The 23899-nt window shown below is 65.5% G+C and overlaps 1 protein-coding gene and 1 long non-coding RNA gene across 9 annotated transcripts in view; one reads left to right on the top strand and one right to left on the bottom strand.

Annotated features, from left to right (window-relative positions):
* MTA1 (metastasis associated 1) overlaps positions 1-18736 on the bottom strand; it is a 33966-nt gene extending 15230 nt beyond the window's left edge. For 5 of the 8 annotated variants that reach the window (XR_003507561.1, XM_027521948.1, XM_027521949.1 and 2 more), the window contains exons 1-4: positions 18582-18736; positions 6295-6362; positions 2732-2825; positions 265-315 (exon numbers count right to left, since the gene is read on the bottom strand). Coding sequence is in view for 7 of the 8 variants with exons in the window: in XM_027521948.1 (XP_027377749.1) it covers positions 265-315; positions 2732-2825; positions 6295-6362; positions 18582-18609 (241 nt within the window). In the remaining variant the exon portion in view is untranslated. The remainder of the gene's footprint in view (positions 1-264; positions 316-2731; positions 2826-6294; positions 6363-18581) is intronic. The other 3 variants (XM_027521952.1, XM_027521953.1, XM_027521954.1) reach the window with 1 other exon arrangement.
* Positions 18737-19216: 480 nt separating this feature from the next.
* On the top strand, positions 19217-21734 carry LOC113880005. Its single transcript, XR_003507562.1, has 3 exons — positions 19217-19756; positions 20070-20218; positions 20959-21734. It is a non-coding gene; the product is annotated as an uncharacterized LOC113880005 (long non-coding RNA).
* The last annotated feature ends 2165 nt before the right edge of the window (positions 21735-23899 follow it).

Raw genomic sequence — 23899 nt, 5'->3', positions numbered from 1 at the left:
CAGGGTGTCTCATCAGGAAGGAGGACGTGTCCTAAGCCCGCGGGGGGAGACAGGGGAGACGGGGGAGACGAGGCGGCCGCTGCTGCATGTCCAGGGCCGGGAGGCAGAGACCCCAGGGCCATGTCCCGTGCCCTCCCTGCACCGGAACCCCCTCAGGGCCAAGCTGCAGGGGCCTCCGCGGGCCCACCTCGCCTTGGGCAAGCAGGGGCGGGCATGCAGCCCGGCGCACAGGCGCCAGGACCCTCCCGCAAGGGCGGCTCTTACCTTCCTCACCGGTGTCGGCCCCCGATCCGGTTTTATAGCAGACTGACAGGGCTATACAACGACAGACAGTGCCCAGACAGCAGGTCAGCCTCAGGGCCCGGCCTGGCTGAGGGGGTGAGGCTGGGAGGCAAGGTGGACAGGGGGCCGCAGACCACCCGGCCGAAGCCAGAGGACGTCCCACCTAGCTGACCTCGGCCCTGCCCACCCCCACGTCCACGCCACCCACGCCTCCAAGCAGACCCCAGACCAGCCTGGGCCAGCCTGTCCCGGCCAAGTCGTAGGGAGCCAGACCTTCCGGAGAAGCGGGCCCGGGGCGCCAGGTGGGGGCGGGACGGGTCCCCAAGCCAGATCAGCAGCACAGCTTCCTGCCCGGGGTCCTCGGCCACCCCCCATGGCTGGGACACTGGTGCCCACAAGAAGAACCTGGAAGTCTGGCATGTGGGGGCAGTGGGGGGCCTCCAGGGTATGGACTCAGCACAGGCAGGCCTGGGGTGGGGGTGCCCTTGGCAGCGGTGGTCTGGGGCTACGCAGGGGGCAGTGAAAGCCAAGCCTGCAGCCAGATGACCCTCCACCCCGAGGCCCCCAGGAGGCTGCGAGGAGCACGCTCGGGCCCCGTGCGGCCTGCAGCCCTCTGCTGCCCCCCTGTGGCGGCCGTACAGGGACCCGTGCCGCCCCCAACGCGTCCACAGCTCACAGAAGCCGGCAGGGCCAGGGGGCGGGCAGCTGGGGAGGAGGCCGGGCCAGGCTATCTGGGTGGGAGCCACAGGGACCTGGGTACCCACACTGCAGCCATGTCACGCCCTGCCCCCCGGGGACCCCAGGGCAGCCCCACGTGAGAGCATCACCCACACTCAGACAGGGCCCCCAACCCACACTGATCGCGTTCATACCACCCAGGGGCAGCCTGGCAGGCCCGGCAGAGCAGCAAGGAGCCGGGGCCAGAGACAGGCCCTGGGGGCCCGTGTCACGGCCGCAGACCTCGCCCTCCTCACGGTGACACAGGCCCACCAGGGTTCCCAACCATCAGCATCACGAGGAGCGGCTAGGGGCCACACTGTGGTCTCAGGGGCAGCCAGGGCTTCGGCCAGGCTGGCCTCCTGCCCCCAGGAGACCAGGAGTCTCTGCACGGCTCTGGAGCTCACTCTCCGAGGACCCGCAGACATGAGTGGGCTGTGGTGCCCAGCGTCGAGGAACCCAGGGGCACGCAGCCCCTGGGGCCAAAGCCCCTCTCTCTGGGATCCAGTGAGTCCTGGCCTTGGGCTCAGAGCTGGGGCCTCACCCACACACCCCACCGGTTCCCCTGAGCCCCGCACTTGCTCTGGGGTTCCTGGAAGGACCTGTCCCATGCCCACTACTCCTCAGGCAAGGTCCGGCTCTCAGGATAGCTCTGCGGGAGGCCCACGCACCTGTGAGCAGGGCCAGGCGGGCAGCCCGAGGCCTGCAGACCCGGTGAGGGCGTTCCTGCTCTGGGGAGGCCCACGGGCCCAGGGCATCTGTGCTAACAGGGAGGGGCGCAAGCTCGTGCCTCAGGCTCTGGGCCGAGAAGCAGCTCTAGCAGCAGATCCAACCACACAGTGGGCGTCCACCCAGCCTCTATCCCTCCTGCCAGAAGAGCCCCCGAGTATCCTTCCCACTCCCCTGGCGCTGGCCGGGTCCCAGGCAGCAGGGTGGACCGGCATCCCCCCAGCCTGGCCGCAGCGGGCTCAGAGAGCCCAGCCCCATGAGATGGACAGTCCGGGGGAGACGGAGGCCCTGCCCTGAGCTGGGCCTGGGGGCCTCCCCAGCCCTGCCAGCCCCCGCCTTTGGGGGGACCCACTCCCTGCAAGTCTCGTGACCTAACGCTTGGACAAGCTCCCCTGGGGCCCGAGGGCAGAAGAGCTGGGCCCGTGGACACGGCCACCACCGTGTGCGGAGGGCCAGGGCTGCAGTTACTCAGGGCTGGGCATGGACACGGGAGATTGCCCACCATTGGCTACGCCTGGGCCACACAGACCCGCGGCCGGCCTCAGGGCCCTGACCGACGGGATGGCGCAAATGGGGCCGGCCCGCTAACACCACACCCCCAGGATCCGGCTCCTCTGCTCAGCACCGGGAGGCTGCAGGCAGTGCCAAGCTGGTAGGCACAGGCTCTGGGAGGGCCCAGTGACCCTGAACCCCGCCCCTGCCCCTCTGGGCATAGCACCAGGTCCTGCACTGGACGGAGGCTCCTGCCACAAGGTCGCTGTGGATGGGAGGTATGCACGCATGCACGCCGGCCGGAACCCACAGGTGGAGCCCGCCCCCACCGGAGGCACCCACCCTGCGTGGCCCACCCCCAGGCCTCAGCCCAGGCCTGGACCCCTGCACTGTGCAAGGGACGGTCCCATCGAGGACACGGACAGCCCCCACCTCGCCCCCGGCTGAAGGCCCCAGGGAACGGGAGCGCGGGCCCTCCGAGGGCCGGGGCGGCGCAGGCAGGGGGACTCACTGGCATGCTTGTCAGCCAGGGCGATGAGGCTGCTGGAGATGTCGCGGCGCCGGTAGAAGCACACCACCTTGGCCTCCACGTTCCCACTGGCCGTCTGCAACAGCAAGGCGGGCTCTGAGCGCCCTCGCGGGGCGGCCCCACGCAGGGCGCCGGGCGGGGGGCGGGGCCGCGCACACGGGGCCCCGGGCGGGGGGCGGGGCCAGGGCCGGGGGGCGGGGGGACGCACAGCTGACCTAAAGCCACCTGCGCCCCTGCGTGCGGGCACCAGATGGGCATGGCCGAGGACAGGGTGCTGGTCCCTGCCGCCCCGTGAGTGGAGCCCGAGCCTCCAGGGACGCGGGCACCTGGACAGGAGCGGCCGCTGCGGCCAGGGACAATCAGGCTGTCAAGGCCCACGAGGCGCCGACCGAGCAGCAGCCAGGACGCAGCAAAACCAGAGGTGCTGACCTCACACGGAGAAGACTGTTTTTAAACTAACAGGCGTTTACGACATTTTTAACAATAATACAAGGGCTGTATCACAATCCTAATCTTTATAGAATTTAAAACATTGCAGCGTTTTTCACATTAGGCTAAACTCTCTTTATACAAAGCATTTAACTTCTAGTTATTCAACTCCATTAGACCAGAAACCTTTCAAGAAAGTCTTCCAGGCTTTGCGCGTTCCTGACTAAAGTAAGTGTTACCCCTCTGCTGCTTTACGAGGTCGCCACAGAGACTTCGGAGGGCACACAGCCTCCCCCAGCCCACGAGGGACGTGATGAGAACCAAGATGTCTCCAGGGAAAACTACGGTCCAGAATGCTCGCGGGTGGTGCGCCTGTCCTGAGCGTGGGAGCACGGCCCATCGGGACGCGGTCCGCAGGACACGGGTATCCCGAGTTTTGCGCGCTGATTCCCAGGCCAAAAAGCCACCCCTAGAAACGGTCTGGAGGCCGTCTGCTGAGCTGGGAAGGACGAGGGGCCTTTGACAGAGGCAGACATCCGGCACCTCAACAGGACGGCAGAAGAGACTGGACGGAGCGGGGAGGCTGACCACAGAGCACCCGGGCTCAAGTCTTCAGCGCTCCATCGCAGAGCGCGCCCCCAGGGGGCCCGCCCGGGAGCAGCCGCCCCTCAGGGCCCTCCACCAGGAGACAGCGCGGTGCGCGGGGGACGTCTGTCGGGCTTGGCGGTGCCTGCTTGTGCCCCTTGCTGGACTTTGCGGAGATTCCCGCGCCCAGGCTCTGACCTCACTCTGAAATCTGCCTTCTAATTCCTGGGGGGAGCCCGCTGGGCCCCCCTCACCCCCGCCTCGAGGGTCTGCCCCTCCCTACCCCCAGAGCAGGCCTCTCCCTGTCCTTTCAAAACAGTAATCTGCTCCAGTGGTGAAAGACTTCATTTTCCATGGAGGCAAGGCAGATCCGATACAAACCCAATCAAACTTCTAAGGAGAAAACTCAACAATCCCTTCGCAAGCTCATGAAAGCCCCAAGTCCCAGGAGGGCCAGGGGAGGAGATGGCAGGCGCAGCTTGAGGAGGGTTTGCAGGGTCAGGGCTTTGTGGGAGGCGGAGGGGAAGGGGTGAACCAGCAGAGATGCAAACCCCAACCCATGGGATGACAGCAACTGCGCTTTTCTTAAAGAAAGCTCACTGTCCACTTGCTCTCCTTTACGGGAAAGCGTGGGGGTGGCCCTGCCTGCCACGTGACCCACTCCCCTCCCATCAGTCACAGTTCATTCCAGGGTCTGCTCCACCTGCTGGGACCCCCACACCACCTCAGGCCGCTCCGGGGGGACAGCATGGAGACAGGCCAGCCGCCTGCAGGGCGCCCTTCCGTGGGGGCATCCGCTGTCCTGGGGCTGGGAGGGCCTGCAGGGCGCCCTTCCGTGGGGGCATCCGCTGTCCTGGGGCTGGGAGGGCCTGCGGCTCTGGGAGGAAGGCCGTGGGGGCAGGTGGGGTAGGGGAGCATTTCCTCGGTTACTTCTCCGCCTGCGAGGTCCCTGTCCCTCTGAGCCCTGCTGGCTGGCCGCTGGGCCCCCGGAGGAGCCTCCACTTGGCTGACATTTCCGCGAGCACTTTCCAGGGGTTACTTCTCACTGAGTCTCCCAGCCCCACCAACCGCAGCAGTGGCCATGTCCCTGAGGGTGCCCAGCGCACCTGGCCTGTCTCCCTCGTCAGCTGCGCCCATGTCAGCCCTGTCCCCAGCCGTCGTGACAGGCCTCACGAGGAAGCTGCCCTTCCGTCTTCCTGCCCACCAGGCCGCTGGCCAAGGGCAGGCGTTTCGCAGGGAGAGCGGCTCAGGTCTGGCCCCGGAGATCACCCTTCTCCACCTCCCCAGGTGCTTGAGGCTGCCAGGGTCCCAGCCAGTCAGGTGAGAGCCCTCCGGCTGACCGGTCTGCAGCCTCTGCCTGAGCTGCACTTGCCGGGGCTGCGACTGCCTCCAGCCGGGACCGAGACCAGTGCCCCACAGCGGGGAGGCGGGCAGGGCACAGGGCTGAGGACCAGCCAGACAGCCTTGCACCCTGGCTCCTGGGAGCCGCCTTCCTCCCGCCCCACCTGCAGAGCCCCCGGGGTCCGCGTGCCTCGTGGCTGTCATGGGTGGAGATCGAGGGGGAGGGCCACAGCCAGAGCGAGGGCACCATAGCCGCCCTGAGACCCAGGCCGCCACGGCCCCACCAGCCAAGGAGACACTGGGGGCAGAGGCCTGGCCCTGAGCTGCGCCCCCAACCGGCACCAGTGCCCACCACATGGGGGTGACCACCTGCTCCTGTCACAGCAGCGGGCACAGGGGAGCCCTCTTGCCCTGTGGCCCCAGCAGGCGATGAACAGGAGGCAGGGGAGGTGGCCCAGGGCCCAGGCTCCAACAGCGAGGCCGCCCCACAGCACGTCCTGGCCAGGCCCCAGCCCCAGCCTGAGACCGTCCGGGAGCACCAGCTCACTGCAGCCAGCCCAGCCTGGGGCTCCGAGGGCCCCGACCTCCCACCCACGCCTGGTCGTGGCGAGCGTGGTCGTGGGGCTGGGGTGCAGCCGCAGCCAAGTCTGATCCTTGGTGGGTAAGTGCCCTGACTGGCCCGGCGTAGAGGCCCCGCAAGGCAGCCCCTCGCCTCCACGGGCGACATGGAGCTTCTTGGAGGGCTGCTCGGGGAAGGGGCCGCAGCCACCCCTGCGGGAACCTGGGAGGGAGGAGCAGCAAGCCCCAGGGCCGCTGACCGGGCTCCACGGTGGCTGAGGAGGAGGCACGCTCGGCGGCCCCCCAGCAGCCCCGCCCGTGCGGCCAACAAGGTGGCCGGCAGGAGAGGCGGGGCGGCTCCCGGGGCTGGGGCGTTCTGCAGGGACAGGGCCCCCTCCTCCAACCGGGAGCCCGCTCCCTCCGCAGCCCCGGGGCTGGAAGGGCTCAGGAGCACCCGCCCCAGTGTGGAGCGGGCAGGGAGATGGGCAGGGGCGTCCTCCGCTGTCACTCCTCGGTCAGGGGCATCCTACCCAGAGTCTTCCTGCCCACTGCATCCCCCCCTCAGCGAAGCCAGCAGGGACCCCGAGGAAGGGGCTCCAGGAGGACCCCCGGCAGGGATGGGCACACGCTACCTTGTTGAGCTCCTCGATCCTCCGGATCAGGTACGGGTTGCTGGAGGAGTTCTCGAAGTAGACGTAGTCTGCAAAGGGTCGGGGGAGAGCATGTCAGCTGTGCAGAGCCCCCCACCCACCCTGGGGTCCTCACTGTGGGGGCGGGTAAGCTGAGGCAGGGTTGCCGCTCCGGGCGGGAGTCCACAGCCCGCCCCCAGGACATCTTTGCAGTGTGGGGGGGCACCTGGGTCGGATGGGTGGGGCCCCAGGACGTCAACACAGGGAAGGGCTGCCGGACCCCACCCCACCCCATGCACACCAGTCCCGGCCCTGGCAACCCACCACCTTCCCTGCAAAGACGGACATGCTGGACGGGGTCCTGGACTCCCGCGGGGGCGGGAGGAGGCCGGGCACCCAGGGGAGTGGGGTCCCAGACCTCAGGTCATGCAAACTCCCTTCACAGAAGTTCGTTTCCCCAAAGCCCCGAGGTAGGCGCAGGGAGGCCTGCAGTGGGAGTGGGGGGCCTGCCCAGGGAAGCCCAGGACAGCCAGCAGGCCACCGGCTGCCAGCCCAGCCGTGGGCCCTCGTGCGCCCGCAGGGGACGGCTGCCCCGCTGGACTCTGCTGAGGCTTGCACGAGGCCCAGTTGACCCCGGATGGACAGTACCCCAGAGGGGTCACAGCAGGGGTGTGCCCGTCCACGCTGATGGGGCGGAGGCCCCAGGGCGGGCTGGCCATGCAGTGGGCGGGCATTATCACATGTTGATTTGCTCAGTAAAGCCGTTTTTACAAAAAGGCCTCAGATCAACCATCGAAGCTTTCACTCTAAGAAACCAGATAACAAGCAAATTAAACCTGAAAGAATGGCTCCTATGTGTCAGGAACCGGAAACGGCCCACACACCCCGGGTGCCGTGTGTCCGGGGCAGCGCCCAGCTCCCCGGACAGGGGTGGGGGCTGCACCCCCAGGGCCCCGCACTCCCGAGGGCGGGCTTCAAGGTGAGCACAAACACGGGGCAGGACGGGGTGGGCCCAGCAGCCTGACCCTGAGCAGCCACGAGGCGGCAGGGGGCTGCAGGGACACCCACCAAGGACCTGAACTGAGAAGCAACAGCCTCGCAGAGACAGAAAGAAAAAAGAACCCCCACAACTGCCCGCCAAACACGGAGGGAAGGCTGACCACAGGTCCACTCACACTCCCCCCGCAGCACTGGAGGAGGGGCCTGGGGCTCAGGAGGCCCCGACACCCCCGCCAGCACCCCGGGGACCACAGTGTGGAGTCCCCCACCCCAGGGCGCAACCTCTGCACAGCCAGGCTGGCAGCCTAGATGGGGCCACACCCCCAGCCCAGAGGTCACAGTGGTGGAATAAAGACGGAAAGCCACCTAGCCACCTCAGTCACCACCACCCGACCAGGCGTCCAGGGAACGTCCGTGCCTGCTGGCAGGCTTCTCCAAGACCTACGGTACGCCACCTTTACCGAAGGACCCGGCACCGGGCACCCGCTGCCCGCCGCCGCTCACCCACAGGACCCAGCTGGCTCCACGAGCAGAAAGAGTAAATACACGAGAGGCGTGCAGGTTGGAAAGAAGAGAGAGACGCTCTCCGTGCAGACGACGTGGCTGTCCACAGAGAAATTCCCGGCCGACCAAACAGCTGCCAGCACTGAGAGGCTGGGGCCGCCCCAGCCTGCTGGAAGGACCTCAGCTGCCCGCGGCCAGGGTGGCCTGCTCTATAAACCTGCTTTCTCTTGTTAGAAGAAAGCAGCTCAGGAGGGAGGATTTAACGCGCTCACAGGATACAAAAGTCTATCAGAAGCGCCATCTACAGGACTCCCCTGGCGGTCCAGTGGTTAAGAATCTGCCAGCCAACACAGGGGACGCAGGGTCCACCCTCGGTCTGGGAGGCCGGCATGTGTCACGGGGCGGCTAAGCCCACGTGCCGCAGGAGAAGGCGCGCCGTGAGACCGTGCAGCACGTGGAGGAGCCCCGCTTGCCACGGCCAGAGAGGTCCTGCCGGCGGCAGCCACGGTCCCGCACAGCCAAGACCCAGCACACTGATAAATAAAAAAACTTAGGTACCACTTAATACTTCAGTACCGAGGTATCAATTTAACGATCTACGAATCTTTAAAGATCAAAACTCCTGTGCAAAGATCTGTGTGCTGAAAACTACAAAACGCTAGTGAGAAAAACCAACAACGTCTAAATGAGTAGTAACGTACGAGGTATCATTAGAACACAGACCATGAGCCTTTTCCGGTAAAGGGCCCAACAGTGAAGACTGCAGGCCTCACAGGACAGGAAGCGAAACCAAAGATACCCCTTTAGGTTATTTATTCGCAGGATACACTTCCACAAACGTTTTGCCAATGAAATCTAAAATTAAGTAATTGAATACACTTTTTCTGATAAAATACTAGTCTACTAAGAAATTGTTTGGGGGGGTACAATTCATTTAAGCAGGGCTCAAAGTTCACGTGCTTCATCACGAAAGCCCAGGGCCCTGTCCCTGCTGACACCGACCCGTGCCGCGGTCTCAGCGTCTCTCCACACAGGAAGCACCAGTGTCTGTCTGCCGGTGCGAAAGCCGAGTTGAGAACATTTGTGTCGAACTTGCTGAGCTTCCTCTCTGACCCTTCCTTTCAGCATCTGTGCAGCGAAGGGTCAGCCCAGCAGGCCCCAGGCCAGCCCTGGCTGTGCAACCAGCTGGGAGGAGCACCCTGGACACCAAGGTGTGAGTGGTCACACTGTCTGTAGTCCCGGAGAGACGGGCGGGAAGCGTGACCTTCTTCCTCTGCTGCTTGTGGTGTGCATCCTTCTGCTGTAAGGATCCTAACCTGAAGCTCGAGTGCAGCTCCGCCGAGTTCTCAGAGTCCTGTCGGCGAAGGACCAGACCCAAAGCACCTCAGAGGTGGGCGGCGGAGCGGCTTCTGAAACCCGGACACCTCCACCGCCCCGCACCGCAGCCTGAGCTCAGAAAACACACCCATTGCACACGTGGGTCCGAGCAGAGGTCCCGCCTCACCTTCCGACAGGAGGAACCTGCACAGAGCCGTCGGTGATTCGGACGTCAGTTGTCACCAAAATGGATGTGTAAATTTGCAGTAAGTGCCATTTTATGTCCTTTTCAGACGAATTCATAGAGAACCATCATCAAAGCCACAGCAAAACTTAACGTCCAAAGGCAGTCTGCGTTCGAAACGGTTGAGAAACGGTTGAGAGCCGTTCCCCTCGTCCTGAGCAGGGCGAGTCAAGATATGCAGCCTCCACTTCTGATACGACCCACAGAGCTGACGACGGCAGAGTCCACAGGCGGACGCGGCTCGTGGTGGACACACAGGTGGAGTGAGGCAGGAGACCCCGTGTTCTGCACACACGCCTGCTGAGCAGCTGCCCGGCGTGCTCACGCACTCTGCCCAGTGTCCGGCCACGCCCCACTGTCGACCCGTCACCTGTGACAGGTCTGCCACCGCCAGGGTTCTCCAGGGAAGCAGAGCCAACGGCAGGAAGAGGCACGTATGTGTGCATGACACACGCGTGTGTGCACACTCACATGCAGCAGTTTGTCCCACCGGCCAGCTCGCATGGATACGGAGGCCAAGAGGTCAGACAACGTGCCGTCCGTGAGCCAGGGGCCAGGACGGCTGGTGGTGAGGGTCAGCCCAAGTCTGACAGCCTGAGATCCGGGAGCCCCTGAACCGCCCGAGGGCAGGAGGGGCCGGACACACGGGTAAGAGCAGGAGCCGGCCGCTCCCCGCAGTGCCGCAGCCGGGTGGGGAGGGCTCAGATCCAGCGCTGACCTGTCCCAAAGCACCCTGGCGGAAACCCCAGGACAACAACCCCGGCCGCCCTGAGCCCGCCCTGGACACAACGTCCCAGCAGAGCCCGCTTCCACTGCACCAGGCTGGTGTTTCCCAACTTCCCTGAGCATCTTGGCTGTGCCTGCAAGCAGACTCTTCACATAGCCAGGCTCCTGACCCCGGGGCTCCAGGCCCGCAGGCTGGGAAGCCGACCGCCAGCACAACACAGGGACGTCATGGCCAGGGACCGGCTTTTCCAACCAAAGTTCCGTGGAGACCCCATCACGTCTTCTTCATGGACTTGCTGAGGACGGTCAGCTGTGACGGGCCCTCTCTGAGCTGGAAGGTCCACAGCTGTTCCCACACACGCTGTCCCCGCACACACACGCTGTCCCCACACACACGCTGTCCCCACACACACGCTGTCCCCACACACACACACACGCTATTCCAGCACACGCTGTCCCTGCACACACACACTGTGCCCGCACACACGCTGTCCCCGCACACACACGCTGTCCCCGCACACACACGCTGTCCCCGCACACACATGCTGTCCCCGCACACACAATGTCCCCGCACACACACACAGTCCCGTACACACACACACGCTATTCCAGCACACGCTGTCCCCGCACATACGCTGTCCCCACACACACACACGCTGTCCCCGCGCGCACATGCTGTCCCAATACTACACGCTGTCCCAATACACACATGCTGTCTCACACACACACTGTCCGCACACACACACACACGCTATCCCTGCACACACACGCTGTCCCAACACACACACGCTGTCCCCACACACACGCTGTCCCACACACACACACACGCTATTCCAGCACACGCTGTCCCGACACACACGCTGTCTCCGCGTGCACACGCTGTCCCAATGCACACACGCTATCCCCGCACACACACACTGTCCCAACACACACACACGCTGTCCCCACACGCACGCTGTCCCCACATGCACGCTGTCCCCGCACACACACGCTGTCCCCGCACACGCACGCTGTCCCAATACACACACGTGCTGTCCCCACACGCACGCTGTCCCCGCACACACGTGCTGTCCCCGCACACACGCTGTCCCCACACACACGCTGTCCCGGCACATGCTGTCCCCACACACACGCCCCGCGAGGACCCTCCTGAGCCCAGTGCTCCACTCTCTGGGACACTGACATTATGACGTGGGTGTGTGACTCAGTGACGGCCCCCCGGATGGGCGGACAGGTGGGCACACGGGCAGCCGCCTCACCGCCCACCGCTCGACTTCGCCAAGACCCCACAGCAGCCCAGGGACACGGGCAAACACACCCACATGGCGTGTCCCGACACGACTTTATTTAGAGACACTGAGGCTTGTATTTCACAGAATTTTCACTTGCCCTAAAGTATTCTTTTCATTTTCTCCCCCTCAACCATTTAAAAACGTAGGAACCATTCTTAGCTCGTGAGTCACAGGAGAACAGTCAGCGGGCCACAGCCTGCCAGGCCCTGCAGGAGGGACTAGTCCTGGAAAAGATGCCAACCTTGCCCCAAACTGATATCAGCCACAGTTTCACCATAATCCCAATCAAAACTCCGCAGTGTTTTCTGTAGAAAAGTCAGTTAAGACAATCCTGCACTTTACACAGGACAGCTAAGACGGCAGAACAGATGAAACCATCTGGAAACAGCACGAAGTCAGGGACTTCCTGGCCGCCCACTGGTTAGCACTCAGCACTGTCACTGCCCCGGGTGTGACCCCTGTCGGGGAACTAAGACCTCGCGAGCCTCAAGTGCAGCTGAAAGAAAAGGACGACTCGGAGACGCCCCCCCCGACCCAGGCTTGCTGTGGGGTCACAGTGGCCCACACGGTGCGGGCAGGCAAACAGCGGTGACCGGACACCCCCGGGTCGGGGGTCGGAAGGCCGAGAGGTGGAGACGGGCCACCGGACACTCACACCCCCGGGTCGGGGGTCGGAAGGCCGAGAGGTGGAGACGGGCCACAGGACACTCACACCCCCGGGTTGGGGGTCGCAAGGCCGAGAGGTGGCGACGGGCCACAGGACACTCACAGGCCCAAGAAAGAAGCCGAGGACCTTCGCCTCAAGCTCAAAATGTGTCACACACTTACAAGTAAAACCCGGAACTATAAACACTCTACGAGAACACAGGACAAGATCTTTGTGACCTTGGGGTTGGCAGATTTTATACACAAAATATGGAAATTATAAAGGAAAAAATTGCAAAACACATATCTGATAAAGCACTAAAATACACAACATAAAACAAAGCGTCACAACTCGGTGGCGAGCTTCTTCCCAATCTCAGAAACCAGGCAGAGGGCTCGTGCAGACACCTGGCCAGACGCTAGGAGGCCATCGACAGGTGGAAAGATGCCCCACGCCTCGACCCAGGGAGACTGGAGGCGCCCTGCCCGCCTGTCAGACCCTCGACAGAGACACTGGCCCGACGAGACCCAGCCAGCCAGGGTGCGGAGGGCCCGGGGCACAGGGGGTGCCCCCGCCCCGCCAGGCCCCCCCCGGCCCGGGACTCTCATGACAACTGACACAGCCACCAGAAGCTGGAGATGACTCTGCGGTGATGCGAACGTGCCCTTCAAGTGTCACGCTGAAATCCCAACCCTGAAGACAGCTATCTGGAGGCAGGACCTCTGGGAAGGCCTGAGGGTGAGCCCCGGAAGCGGGGGTTCGCACTCTTACAGGAGACCCCTGGAGCTCCCTGCCAGGAAGTGGGCTCTCCCAAGATATCAGGTCTGCAGGGGGCAGCCTGGACCGCATCCAGGGTCCTGCAGCCTCCAGAATTGCAAGCAGCCGCCTCTGCTGCTGACCAGCCCTCAGGCTGGGGCCTCCAGACCCGACATCCCCCAGCTGCCGAGTCCACCGCGACATGTCCGTTCGACAGAACCGAATCGGAAGGCAGAGGAAGGCGCTCCCCACACCTGGGCGAGCCCTGGACGCGCTGCGTGACACCCTGTAGGCGGCGTCGGGAGCGACAGGGTCCCCTCGGGGCTGCGGAGCCAAGCTCGGTGTGGGGGGCTGACCAAAAGGCAAGAGGGAAGCCAGCGGGTCGTGCCAGCCGTCTGACCGCCGGGGTCCCCCCGCTCCGGCCTGCTGAGACCACACACCTAGAAGCGTGTGTGACAGACGCTGTGCACACGTGTCCAAATCAAAGAGCTGAGCCGCAAAGGGTGTGTAAGCGTGCACTTCAGCAGAACTGGCTCTCACTCCCTTAGCGACGGTGATCGCATTTCTGAGGTCATCACTAACGCTGAATTCTCCTGAGCTGACCCACTGGCCCAGGGCGAGGTCAGGGTCAGGGCCAGGGCCAGGGTCAGGCTCCTGCAGCCTCCGGCCAGGCTTTCTTCCGGGATCAACAGCCCAGCACCTGCTCTCGGAGCTCAGCTCAGAGACTGACAGCCGCATCCTGCCTCGCGTCACACCACTGGTTCACGGCTGCAGCCTGCCGGCCCTGAGGGACCCTGGACGCACCTCAAGGCGTGGCTGGGCCCACTGAAGCACGGGAACCTCTGACTAAAAGCACGGAACCTCCAACGGCACAGTCCTAAGGCCAGGGGACTGCTCGCTCGCGGCTCCGCCGGCAGCGTTACCCTGAGGGACCCGCAGACTCGCAAAGGCGAGCAGGCAGGAGAGACGAGGCAGGGCGGGACGAAGGGAGGTCCCCAGGAAGGAAGCGCAACCCCCGAAGGGCCAGGTCGCCAGCACCTCGGGGACGGACTCCCACCAGCCCCGGCCGCAGACCCCGCAGAGGGCCGCGGGGCACAGAGGCTCAGCCCGGGGGCTGGGAGCCTGTGGGAGCCCGACCCCGAGCCCCGGCCGGCGTCCACATTCACCTGCCGAGCCTCATGGGCCCGGGGCCTGGCACAAACACCCCCTCGGGCCCAGTGCTGACCGCGCCATCTCTCCAGCCAGACCTCCCGTGCACACACCCGCTGGACGGAGGCCAGGCCCTGCCCGGAGCTGAAGTGGCCGATGACCAAGGGGCCGGCGTCCATCCAGGGGGTCAGAGGATGGAGGTGACAGGGGATTGGGCCCAGCGCCAGGCCTGAGCTCAGATGCCCCGCGCTCTCTCTGGACAAAGGGGCAGAACTGTACCCACCTGGACCCCAGAAAAGGCCCTGTGGACCCCACGCTGACCCACACACAGACCTGCAGGCCTGAGCTCACACGGTGCCCACTGGAGCATGCCCCCCCACCCCGGTGGCCCTGTGCTGACCCTGGTCCCCTCACACGGGATGTGGCCGCCTCTCAGGGGTGACCTCCCCCTCCCCAAGGGTAGCCCCCTCTGCCCGATGTCCACAAACAGAGCTCCAGGGGCCCAGGGGCCTGCCTGGATGCCCACCCTGCAGAGGGCGGGAGGCAGTAGGCCTGTCCCCCAGGTGCCGGGCATGGACCCCCCCGGGCTCTCTGCACCCGCAGCCCTCACCCCCACATCCAGCAGTCACTGTCGCATGGGTCAGCCAGAGGGACCCGGGCCTGCAAGGGGCCAGCTGGGGGCAGGGCCAGATGATGGGCCCTCAAGGCGCTGGGAGTCGACCCTGCAGTTTGAAGCGGAGGAGATGGGGCAGACCTGCTGCTCAGAAGGTCGTCTCCTCAGGCTGCCGTGATCGCAGCCAGGGGGCTGCAAGGCCCGGGAGGGCAGGAACACGGCCGCCAGGCCCCCCCAGACACAACACCACCCCAAGCCCCGGACGGGACAGCGCCAGCGGCCTCCTCTGTCCACGCGGGGCCCCTGGAGACCCAGGGAAGCGGGCCTGCTGCCATCAGTCTCCAGCCCACCTGCTCCCCGAGGACAGATGGGCAGGGGTGCTGGGGGGCACAGAGGTGCGAGGCGGAGGACGGTGCAGAACGCCAGACTCGAGAGAAGGCCGGCTGCGGAGTCGCAGGCAGCCCCCCAAATCCACATGGCACCCCAACTTCAGCCCCAGAAGGCGGTCCTGCGCCAACCTCAACCAAGCCCCCCTCAGCCCTGGCGAGTCCGGCACGGACGCCCACCCGTCCAGGTGCCCAGCAAGGCCACCACCAACAGGAGGGCGCCCACCGCCCTGCCTGGCCCCAACCCAGGACCTGCCCCAGACACCCGAGCCACAGCTCCTCGCCAGGTAACCCCAGGCTGCAACGGCCGCAGTTTCCTCTCAGAGGAACGTGAAGGCCCCAGAAGACCCCCAACGGGGGGTGGGCTGCCGGGTGAGTGTGCGCGTGACAGTGCTCCACCCACTTCAGCCCAGAGCCCAAGGCTGCCGCTCCCCTCACCACGATCCCCAGCGTGTCCCCACTGCCCCTGAAGCGTGTGCAGCTTTCCCGACTGGCGACGTCTTACCTCGTAGAAAGGTAAGCAAGCACAAAAGCGTTTCCAACCGGAGGGCAGAACGCAGCCTGGCAAGAGCAGCAGAGGCGGCAGGAGCACCGTCAAGCGGCCCAGAGGGCGGGGGACCCCTGTCACCTTTTGAAAGTCGGGCTGTCCAGGAGAACAGCTGTTAACACCGCACAACGAGAGCAAAAGGAGAGGAGACGGGACCAGCCACAGCCGCCCACTGCCCGGTGACCGAGGCGCCTGCGGCTCCGGGCCGCCGGTCTTCCGTCTGTCCCAGAGCTTGACGGGTCAGCTCTGCCTTCACGGAGAGGCAGAAAGAGGTGTCCTTGGTGCCCGCAGCCCAGGGCCACCCCGGACGGGAACCCGCCGCCCTCCTGCAGAGCACCGACCCCGCAGCAGGGCACGGACCCTGACCCCACCACCGGCATCCCTTGCCCGCCACGCGCCACCCAAGAGGCCTTCTGTCCAGGCCGGGCCACTTCCTGGGGAAGAACCAGGCCCGGTCCCTCCCAGGCTGACCCACTCCGCCCAGCTGGTCAGTTGGCACGAAGCTGCAGCCGTGCCTTCGCCCCGCCCAGACGCCCTGGCAGGGCCTCGGGACAGCCTGCCAGGCAGGACACAGGATGCCCAGGAGAGGCTGGGTGCCGCGGACCACCTTCTTGTGTCCCTCCCCTGCGGCACTGGGGACACATAGATGCTAAGACGTGCTGTATCTGAACTGCAAACCGAACAGGCATCCTGTACTTTTTTGTGCTGAATCCAGCGGCTCTGGTGGGCCGTCCCACGTGGAGATGGCTTCCCCGGGTTCTATCCCTGCGGTGCGCCAAGGGCGGGCAGCCCGCCCAGTGGGGCCCAGCCCCAGGGAGAGGTGCGCATCTGCCCGTCTGGGTCCTTAGAGGCCCTGACGGCGCCCCCCCAACCCCAAGCCAGCAGCTCCCCGGGACAGGACGCCGACCTGCCGACACCCTGCCCACCGGCCCTGCGGACCCAGGGGACAGCGCCTTGGGATCCCGTCCAGAGGTGGGGGACGGAGCAGCAGTGACCAACCTGGAGTCCAAGGGGAAGCGGGCCTCCGGGACCTGCGGGGCACACCGGGGTCTGAGGCACAGGAAGGCCTGAGTGCGGCCAGGCCCCAGTTGACTGCACGGCCAGGAGGCCTGGAGCCCACACATCACAGTGGGGACGTGAGTGCAGGCTGCGGTGCCCATGGCCTGGGAGGGCAGAGACAGCACGCAGTGGGGGTCCCACCCTGAGTGGCAGGGAGCCAAGGTGCAGCGGGCGGCCAGCGGAGGGCCCCCAGCACCCCACTGCCTCCCCCTCCAGGCTCCACCCGGGAGCTGGGAGCCTCTTTTCATTCATTTATTCAACACCCCAACGCGGCCCCAGGGCAGAAGCCTGGGAGGGCAGAGGAGACCACACGTGCAGGGGCTTCTGGCCAGGTAAACCTCAGGGGCACGGGGCAAGCCGGAAGGGTGGGCCAACCGGAGGAGTCTCACGCCGGGAAAGAGGAGACCTGCATGCGGAAAAGTGGTCCGAGAGGACACTGTGCAGGAGGAGAGCTGCTGGGGCGGCCGGGGGACCTGGGCAGGGGGCGGAGGCTGGGGCTGCCAGTACAGAGGGGGCGAGTCGGTCCGGGGGACCTCCTGCCGCAAGGAGGGAAACGAACAGGCCCCTCCCTGAAGGGCCGCTGCACCCCAGCCCGATCCCCACATGTCCACCAAGGGTCTGTGCTACAGGGGGCACGGGCCCCCCTTCCTGCGACCACCTGTGAGCCGGAGAGGGCAGGGGAGGGCCTGACAGGCCGGCAGGTGTCCTGCCTACCCACTGCCCCGGTGGGGGTGTGCACCCAAGGTCACGAGGCTGGCCTGGCCCTCAGGGTCAGCTGGCCAGCAACAGGGCAGATCGTGCACAGAAGTGGCTCGGACAGCAAGGCCAGGGCTGCTCTCAGGCCTGACGCGCTCCACCAAAGCTGGGCACGTGGGCCTCTCAGGATCTCAGAGACAGAGGGCACCTCGCCTCCCTGTGAATTCATGGACCAGCTGGGAACCCCACGGGAAACCAGCAGTGCAGTCTCCTGGAGCCCCCTCACCACAAAGTGGGGCAAGATCCAACGCCAGGGGCTTCCTGGGGCCCGAGGTGGGGAGGAATAGCCCAGGAGGGGAGCCCCAGGGCCTTGGCCAGCTCAGCATCCGGAGCAGGGACCACCTGGCTCATCCACACCCCTGCAAAGCACCTCCCTGCCGCCCTGGGGAAACAGGAGGCAGCAAAAAGTTTGGGGTGTGTTGAAAGCACGCTCGGGGTGACCACAGGCTACTAAGGCTCTGGAGAGGGAATCCCCCAGAACACAGCCCCTAAGCATACTCCAGGCCCAAGCCCTCAGCGGAGTGGGCTCCAGAGGGGACATGGCCCTCACCCCAGACCTGAGCCCGCCCCGCACACCGTGGGCCCTCCTCTCTCCAGCGCCCCAGAGCCCCCACCCCGGGAGGGCAGCCGGGGCCTCCTGCACCATGTGCTCCGCTCCGCTGGGGGCGCGGGGCTCCGGCCAGACCCCCTCACAGAAGGGTGGTGGCATTCCCCACAGCTCCTCACAGACCACAGGCCGCCCCCAACAGGTGGGCACAGCCCCTTCCCCCCCAGCTCGGCCCCGGTCCCCGCCGGCTCCCGCGGGGCGGCCCCAGGGGCCCTTTCGGGCCGCAGTGAGCGTGGCCGGGCCGGGGTGGGGGTGGAGGGCAGGCTGCTCAGAAACGATGGGGTGGGGAGGAGACGGGGTGCGGTGCAGACGAGGGGTGCGGGCGGCCGGGGGAGGAGGGACGGCCCGGCAGGCCGGCCTGCAGTGGGGGAGGGGCGGAGGCGGGGGAGGGGGCCGGAGTGGGGGCGGGGGGGAGGGGCGGGGGAGGGACACGCGGAGGGGGCGGGCGGGGGCCGCGGCGCGGGGTGCAGAGCGGCCCGGGGGATGGCGAGGCCCGGGGCGGCGGTTTGGGACCGAGGCCGGCCGGGGGCAGAGACGGCGGGGCCGGGCCGGGGTCCGGGAGTCCGGGGGGCCCGGGGCGGGGGTCCGGGGCCCGGGGCGGGGTTCCGGGTGGGGGCCCAGCGGGGGCCCGGCCGCGGCGCATAAAGGCGGCGGCGGCGGCGGCGGCGGCGGACAGGCGGCGGCCTTACCTCCGACCCTGTACATGTTGGCGGCCATGTCCGGCGGCGGCGGCGGGGGCCGCGGGCTGGGCCGGGCGGGCGCGGGGCTCGGCGCGGGCGGCCGGGAGGACGCGGCGCGGCGCGGGCGCGGGGGCGGGCGGTTTAAAGGGGCCGCGCTGCTCCGCCGCCGCCGCCGCCGCCGAGGCCGCCGAGGCCGCGCAGGGACCGAGGCCGCGGGCGGGCGGGAGAGGAAGAGGAGGGGCCGCGCGAGGGAGGGGCCTGGGCGCCGCCGCGCCCCCCGCGGGGCCGTTTCCCGGGCGCCCCGCCCCGCGCCGCGCGCCCCCGGCTCCGCCGCCCGCGCGCCCCGCGTCCCCGCTCCCCGCGCCTGGCCTCCGCCGCCCGCGAGCCCCGGCTCCCAGCGCCCGGCCCCGGGGTCTTTGTCCCTGCCCCCGGTCCTGCCCCTCGGCCTCGCCTGGACGGTGGCGGGCCCCCATCCCACCTCCGCGCGGGCACCTCCTCCCTGGACTGCGGCCCGAGGAACCGGCCAAGGGACCGGGTGGCCGTGCCCAGAGTACCCTCTGGGAGGCCCCGCCCGGGAGCGGGGCAGGAGGGGGAACCCGACGCGGATGGTGGGGGCGGGGGCGGTGTTGGGGGGCTGGCGGGGGCTATGGGGGGGCGGGCTGGCGGTCCGTGCGAGGACAGCGAGGTGGAAGGGCCGTGGATGAGGCACCGGCCTGCCCTCCGCAGGCCCGGCAGGACCTGCCACGCTGTGTGGGCTTAAGTCTGACGATGGCGGTGGCCCGGGTGCTGCCCGCAGGGGAAAGCGGAGGGTGGAGGGGGCGGCCCGACTGGCCGCGAGCGGGCCCAGTGGGGATTCTAGACCAGCCCGCTGCTCGGGGACCAGGGGACGGAGGTGAGGGGCCCAGGGTGACTGCTCCGTCTGCTTGGGGACATCCCTGTGGGACACGAGGGGACAGAGCCCAGGACAGGCCCCAGGCCCCGCACGTCGTGGAGACTGAAGGTGGCTAGAAGGCAGGAGCTTAGCGCTGAGGCCATTCAGGCAGGCCCCCCCCTAAGGGGAGGGGGGCAGGAACGTCCCCCTCCCCACGGCCCATCCTAACTCAGTAACCTGCGTCTCCTTCTCTGGACAGCAAAGCTGTACCATGAAGCCTCCGTCCACCAGCACCCAACAAGCTGACCAAACAGTAAGAACCACAGATAAATGCCCAGGCAGCACAGAGAGCCCCACACTTCCCGCCTGTAAAGTGCCTGCTCCTGTCTCCCCAAGAGGGGCATCCACCTGCAGCACCCCCCGCCCGCCGCGGGGCGAAGCCACGAAGGGCGGAGGCTGCCTTCCTTCGGCCGGGGTGGGGGATGGGGGAGAGTGGCAGGCAGGGCTGCCTTTCCCCGGAAGTCTCAGGGAAGCTGCTGGAATTCCAGGTCTCCCCCTCCCAAAGCAGAGCGATGTCTACTAAAGCGCGCTGCTCTTCTGGCGTCACACTGCTTTCCCCTCTGCAGGCTAACAAGAAAGGGGGATTGCCTGCAGGGCCCAGACCTCACACCAGCCCAGAGGCACGGCAACAGACCCCAGGCACCTTGCAGAAAAGACTTCGGAATTCTCGCATTTAGTGGCAGAGCAAGAAGACATTCAGGAAAGAGCCCCGAGGGTATGCCACGTGGGACGGGGCAGCCATGTCCAAGACCACAAGGGCAGCATAAAGAGTGGGGAGCGGGGGCGAGGGACGATGGGAGTCGCCTCTACAGGAGCCCCGTGATCTGAGGTCAGACGTTAGATGAGAAGACAGCAGAGCGAGAGCGAGATGTAAGAGCCGAGGAAACAGGTCAGGGTCACGCCATAGCTAGGACAGGAAACCAAGGGGCCCAGGGTGGCAGTGACTAGCACGGGGAAGCCTGGAGGTGGGCTGGGGCGAGACCAAGCAGTTAGCACGATCGCTTCGTCATTCATTTGCTAAGCACCCACTTCAAGCCACACACTTCAGATGCTGGGGGCCGGGGGGAGGGGCAGTCACTGTTCAGCAGGAAGCGGGGAAGCAGTGATAAATACAGCAGTCCAGGCCTTGAGGACAAAGTGATGAGAGGGGTCAGGGGACAAGCGCTCACGTGGGGGCACTGTTTGTTTAGAGAGGCGGGGATACTGGTGAGGAGGGACCCATGGGAGCCTAATGGTGGGTGAAAGGGTCCAGAGGCCACTGGACAGGGCAGCGTCCCTGTGCAGGGCCTGCAGGGCTCCGGGTGACCTGAGCTGACCTTTGGCCCTGGCGGCCACTTGCTGAGGGATGGGGCCCGAAGCAGTGTGTGGAGGCCAGTGACCCAGTGGGAGGCACAGGGCGCAGGAGGCTGCAGTTTGAAAAAGGCTCAAAGACCCACCACAGGCCACTCTCCCCAGCATCACCTGGGAGCCCCCAGGACCACAGCAGGCTGAGTCACACGGAGCCCACCTCGCCTGCTCACTCAGCCTGAGACGAGAGAGATGCTCTTCAGAAAACCCATGTCACATGCAGCAAGGACAAAAGCTAGCCCTGTTCCCCACAGCAACGTTTGAGACCTGAAGACCAAGTCAGGAGGCCGAGAACACTTTACCAAAGAATGCTGCCCCGGCCTGCGGAGGGTGCCGTCCAGCGGGGAGCAGGGAGCAAATGATACACAGGGTGGCTGAGGCCTTGAAGACAAGCGTGATGAGGGTCAGGGCACAGGGCGATCACAGTGGGGGCACTGGCGAAGCAGGCACCCTTGGGAGCCTAATGGTGGGTGAAGAGGTCCCACCATGAGATTCTAAAGGCCTTGGGCAAACATTTTTAAACCTAGAACCTGAGAAATAAGGTTCTTTAAAAATGTAAAAGCTGACCTTCGAGGCAGCCAATAAGACTGTAATGGAGACAAAGGCAGGGCAGTACTGGCTGGGGAGCTCGCTGCCCAGGCACAGGGCTCCGGCGGACGGCAGGGCACAGGGGGCCGGGCGGGCACAGAGCTGCCAGCGCCCCTCACCGTCCAAAACCCAGCAGCAGGCGGACGGGCGTCACACAGACCCAGTCAACACCCGGCTCTGTGTTTGCTGTAATTTCTAAAAATAATTGTAAGAGAATCTTGTGAACTTCGGATGAAGAAACATTCATCTAATTTCAGCATCGTGTTTTCCCTTAAATTTTTAAAAATTTGAAAGAATTCTACAGTTGTCCTGTAGTTCCATGTACCCTCACACCTCTGCCTGGGCCCTTAGACGTATCGGAACCACCCTCACCTCACGTTGACAGCATTCCTCTCGGTGATGAAACTGTAGGCGAGATTTTTTTTTAAATTTTATTGCTGAATAGTGAGCAAATATTCTTGCAAAGCCAATGAAGTCATCTTTCTCAATGGGCAACGCTGGGCACTGAGTGTCTGCAGCCCTTGGGAGGCCACACGGCTCAGGTACCCTGCTGGGCTTGGGGGCCTGCGCCCTGCAAACTAGGCTGCAGGGCACCCCTTTCTGTTTGGGGTGTCCAGAGCAGCCTCTGCTCCTGCTCTGAGTCCCCCGACCCTCGAGCACAGACGGGTGCCAGGGTGCAAGGGGGGCACGCAGTGGGGGGGCCATCCTCTCTGCCTGGGGGTGTCCCCGTGAGTCTGGGGAGGTGCCTTCAGGGAGGGAAGTGGAGTAAAGGTGCCCTGCAGTGCCCACTGTCGGCGGTGACGGGTGGTGTCCCAATCAGTGGGTGCTGCCTGACCTGTCTGCTCCCAGGCCGGCCGCCTCCTCTCATCCAGGCTGCCAGGCTCCCTTAGACTCTCCTCTCTTCCAGGGGCTCCCAGACAGGCCCCTGGTGCTATCTGGGGCCTGATGGTTCTCAGCAGTGAGGGGCTGTCCAGTGCACCTGAGATGTTTAGCAATCCCCAGCCCCCACCCACTCAGTGCCAGGAACCCCTGTGGAAGGCAGAGTGCCCCTCCCTTAAAGACGGCCACATTTTCCCCAAACCTGTGACCATCCTGGGCTACACAGCAAGGGAGGAGTTAGGGTGGCTGACCAGGTGACCTTGAAACGCTATCCTGGGTCATCCAGGTGGCCCGACATCTTTACAGGTCCCATTTTCACAGGTCCTTGAACGTGGAGGAAGAGGCGGAGGAGGGGGGCTCCTCTGCAGCTCTGAGGACGGAGGAAGGAGCCACAAGCCAAGGGAAGTGGGCAGCTTCTAAGACGCTGGAATGGCTGGAGCCCCAGGAGGAAGGCAGCCCTGCCCACACCCCGCTCGTAGCCGAGTGAGGCCCATTCCGGATTTCTATAGAATCTACCGTCCATGAGTTTGTGTGAAGACACCAAGTTTGTGGAATCTTGTTAGGGCAGCAATAGGAAACCCACACACCCAGGGCGACAACAAAGCCATCTCCAGGCACTGTCAGCTCCCCCAGGCTCCACGCCCTACTGAGAGGGCCACAGGCTGCCTGCCGGTCCCCACGAGGCCCCCCATGGCTGCTGTGCTGTGCTGGGGAGAGCCGGGTGGTCAAGGGGAGACCGGTGCAGAGAAGAGGCCCTGAAACCGCCTGCAGGGTAGCGGGCCGGCCAGCCCAAGGCTGGACCCACGCCACCAACCGCGGCCTACGGAGAGCCCCCAGGCGAGACCAGGAGACACGGCCGGGCGAGCCCAGCAAGGCCCAGGTCTTCAGTGAAGACATGGGGTCCTCTAAGGCCTCTGGGGCAAAGAACTCACAGCACTTGTCACCTGTCTTAACTGCTGACACTTCAGCTTGGGCTGGAGGGAGTCCTCCCAGCCGGCATAGAGACTGGCCCAGAGCAGGTTCTGGCCCCTGACACCTGTCCCCCACTTTATCAGGGGTCCTTGAGGAGGAGGGGAAAGTCATGAGGCCCCCCAGGCCCTGTCTAGACCTCACACCACTCCTCTTCCACCTCTTAGGACACCCCACCCTAGTCCCACTCACCACCCCCACAATCCCTGGGCCTCTCCATGCACCCTGGGGATTCTGGGAAATCCACAGGCCTGGAACAACAGTACACTCGGGACCTCAGAGAGTGCAGCCTGGGGGGCTACCTGTGTGATCTTGGATGGCTTCCCGGAGGAGGAACCTGTGCTGAGCTTTAAGGTAAAGCAGAGCAGGAGGCCAGGACGGGCAGCTAGGGTCATCTCAGCAGCCGACTCTCTGAGCGAGCGAGGCCAGAACTTGGGCACTGCCCACATCCTGGGCCTGGAGGTGGAGTGGACCACCTCGTTCTGCCCAAAGCCCCCCTCCCACCCACTGCTCCCATCAGCCCCTAGCTGTCAGTTAGTCACCAAGTGCAGGAGATGACCCGCCCAATGCCAGCCTCCCGCTGCCCCAGGGCTGGGCTCCTGTGACCCCCTCC

This window comes from Bos indicus x Bos taurus, chromosome 21, assembly GCF_003369695.1.
Source record: "Bos indicus x Bos taurus breed Angus x Brahman F1 hybrid chromosome 21, Bos_hybrid_MaternalHap_v2.0, whole genome shotgun sequence".
Classification (NCBI taxonomy): domain Eukaryota; kingdom Metazoa; phylum Chordata; class Mammalia; order Artiodactyla; family Bovidae; genus Bos; species Bos indicus x Bos taurus.
This window is presented reverse-complemented; position numbering and strand designations above follow the sequence as displayed.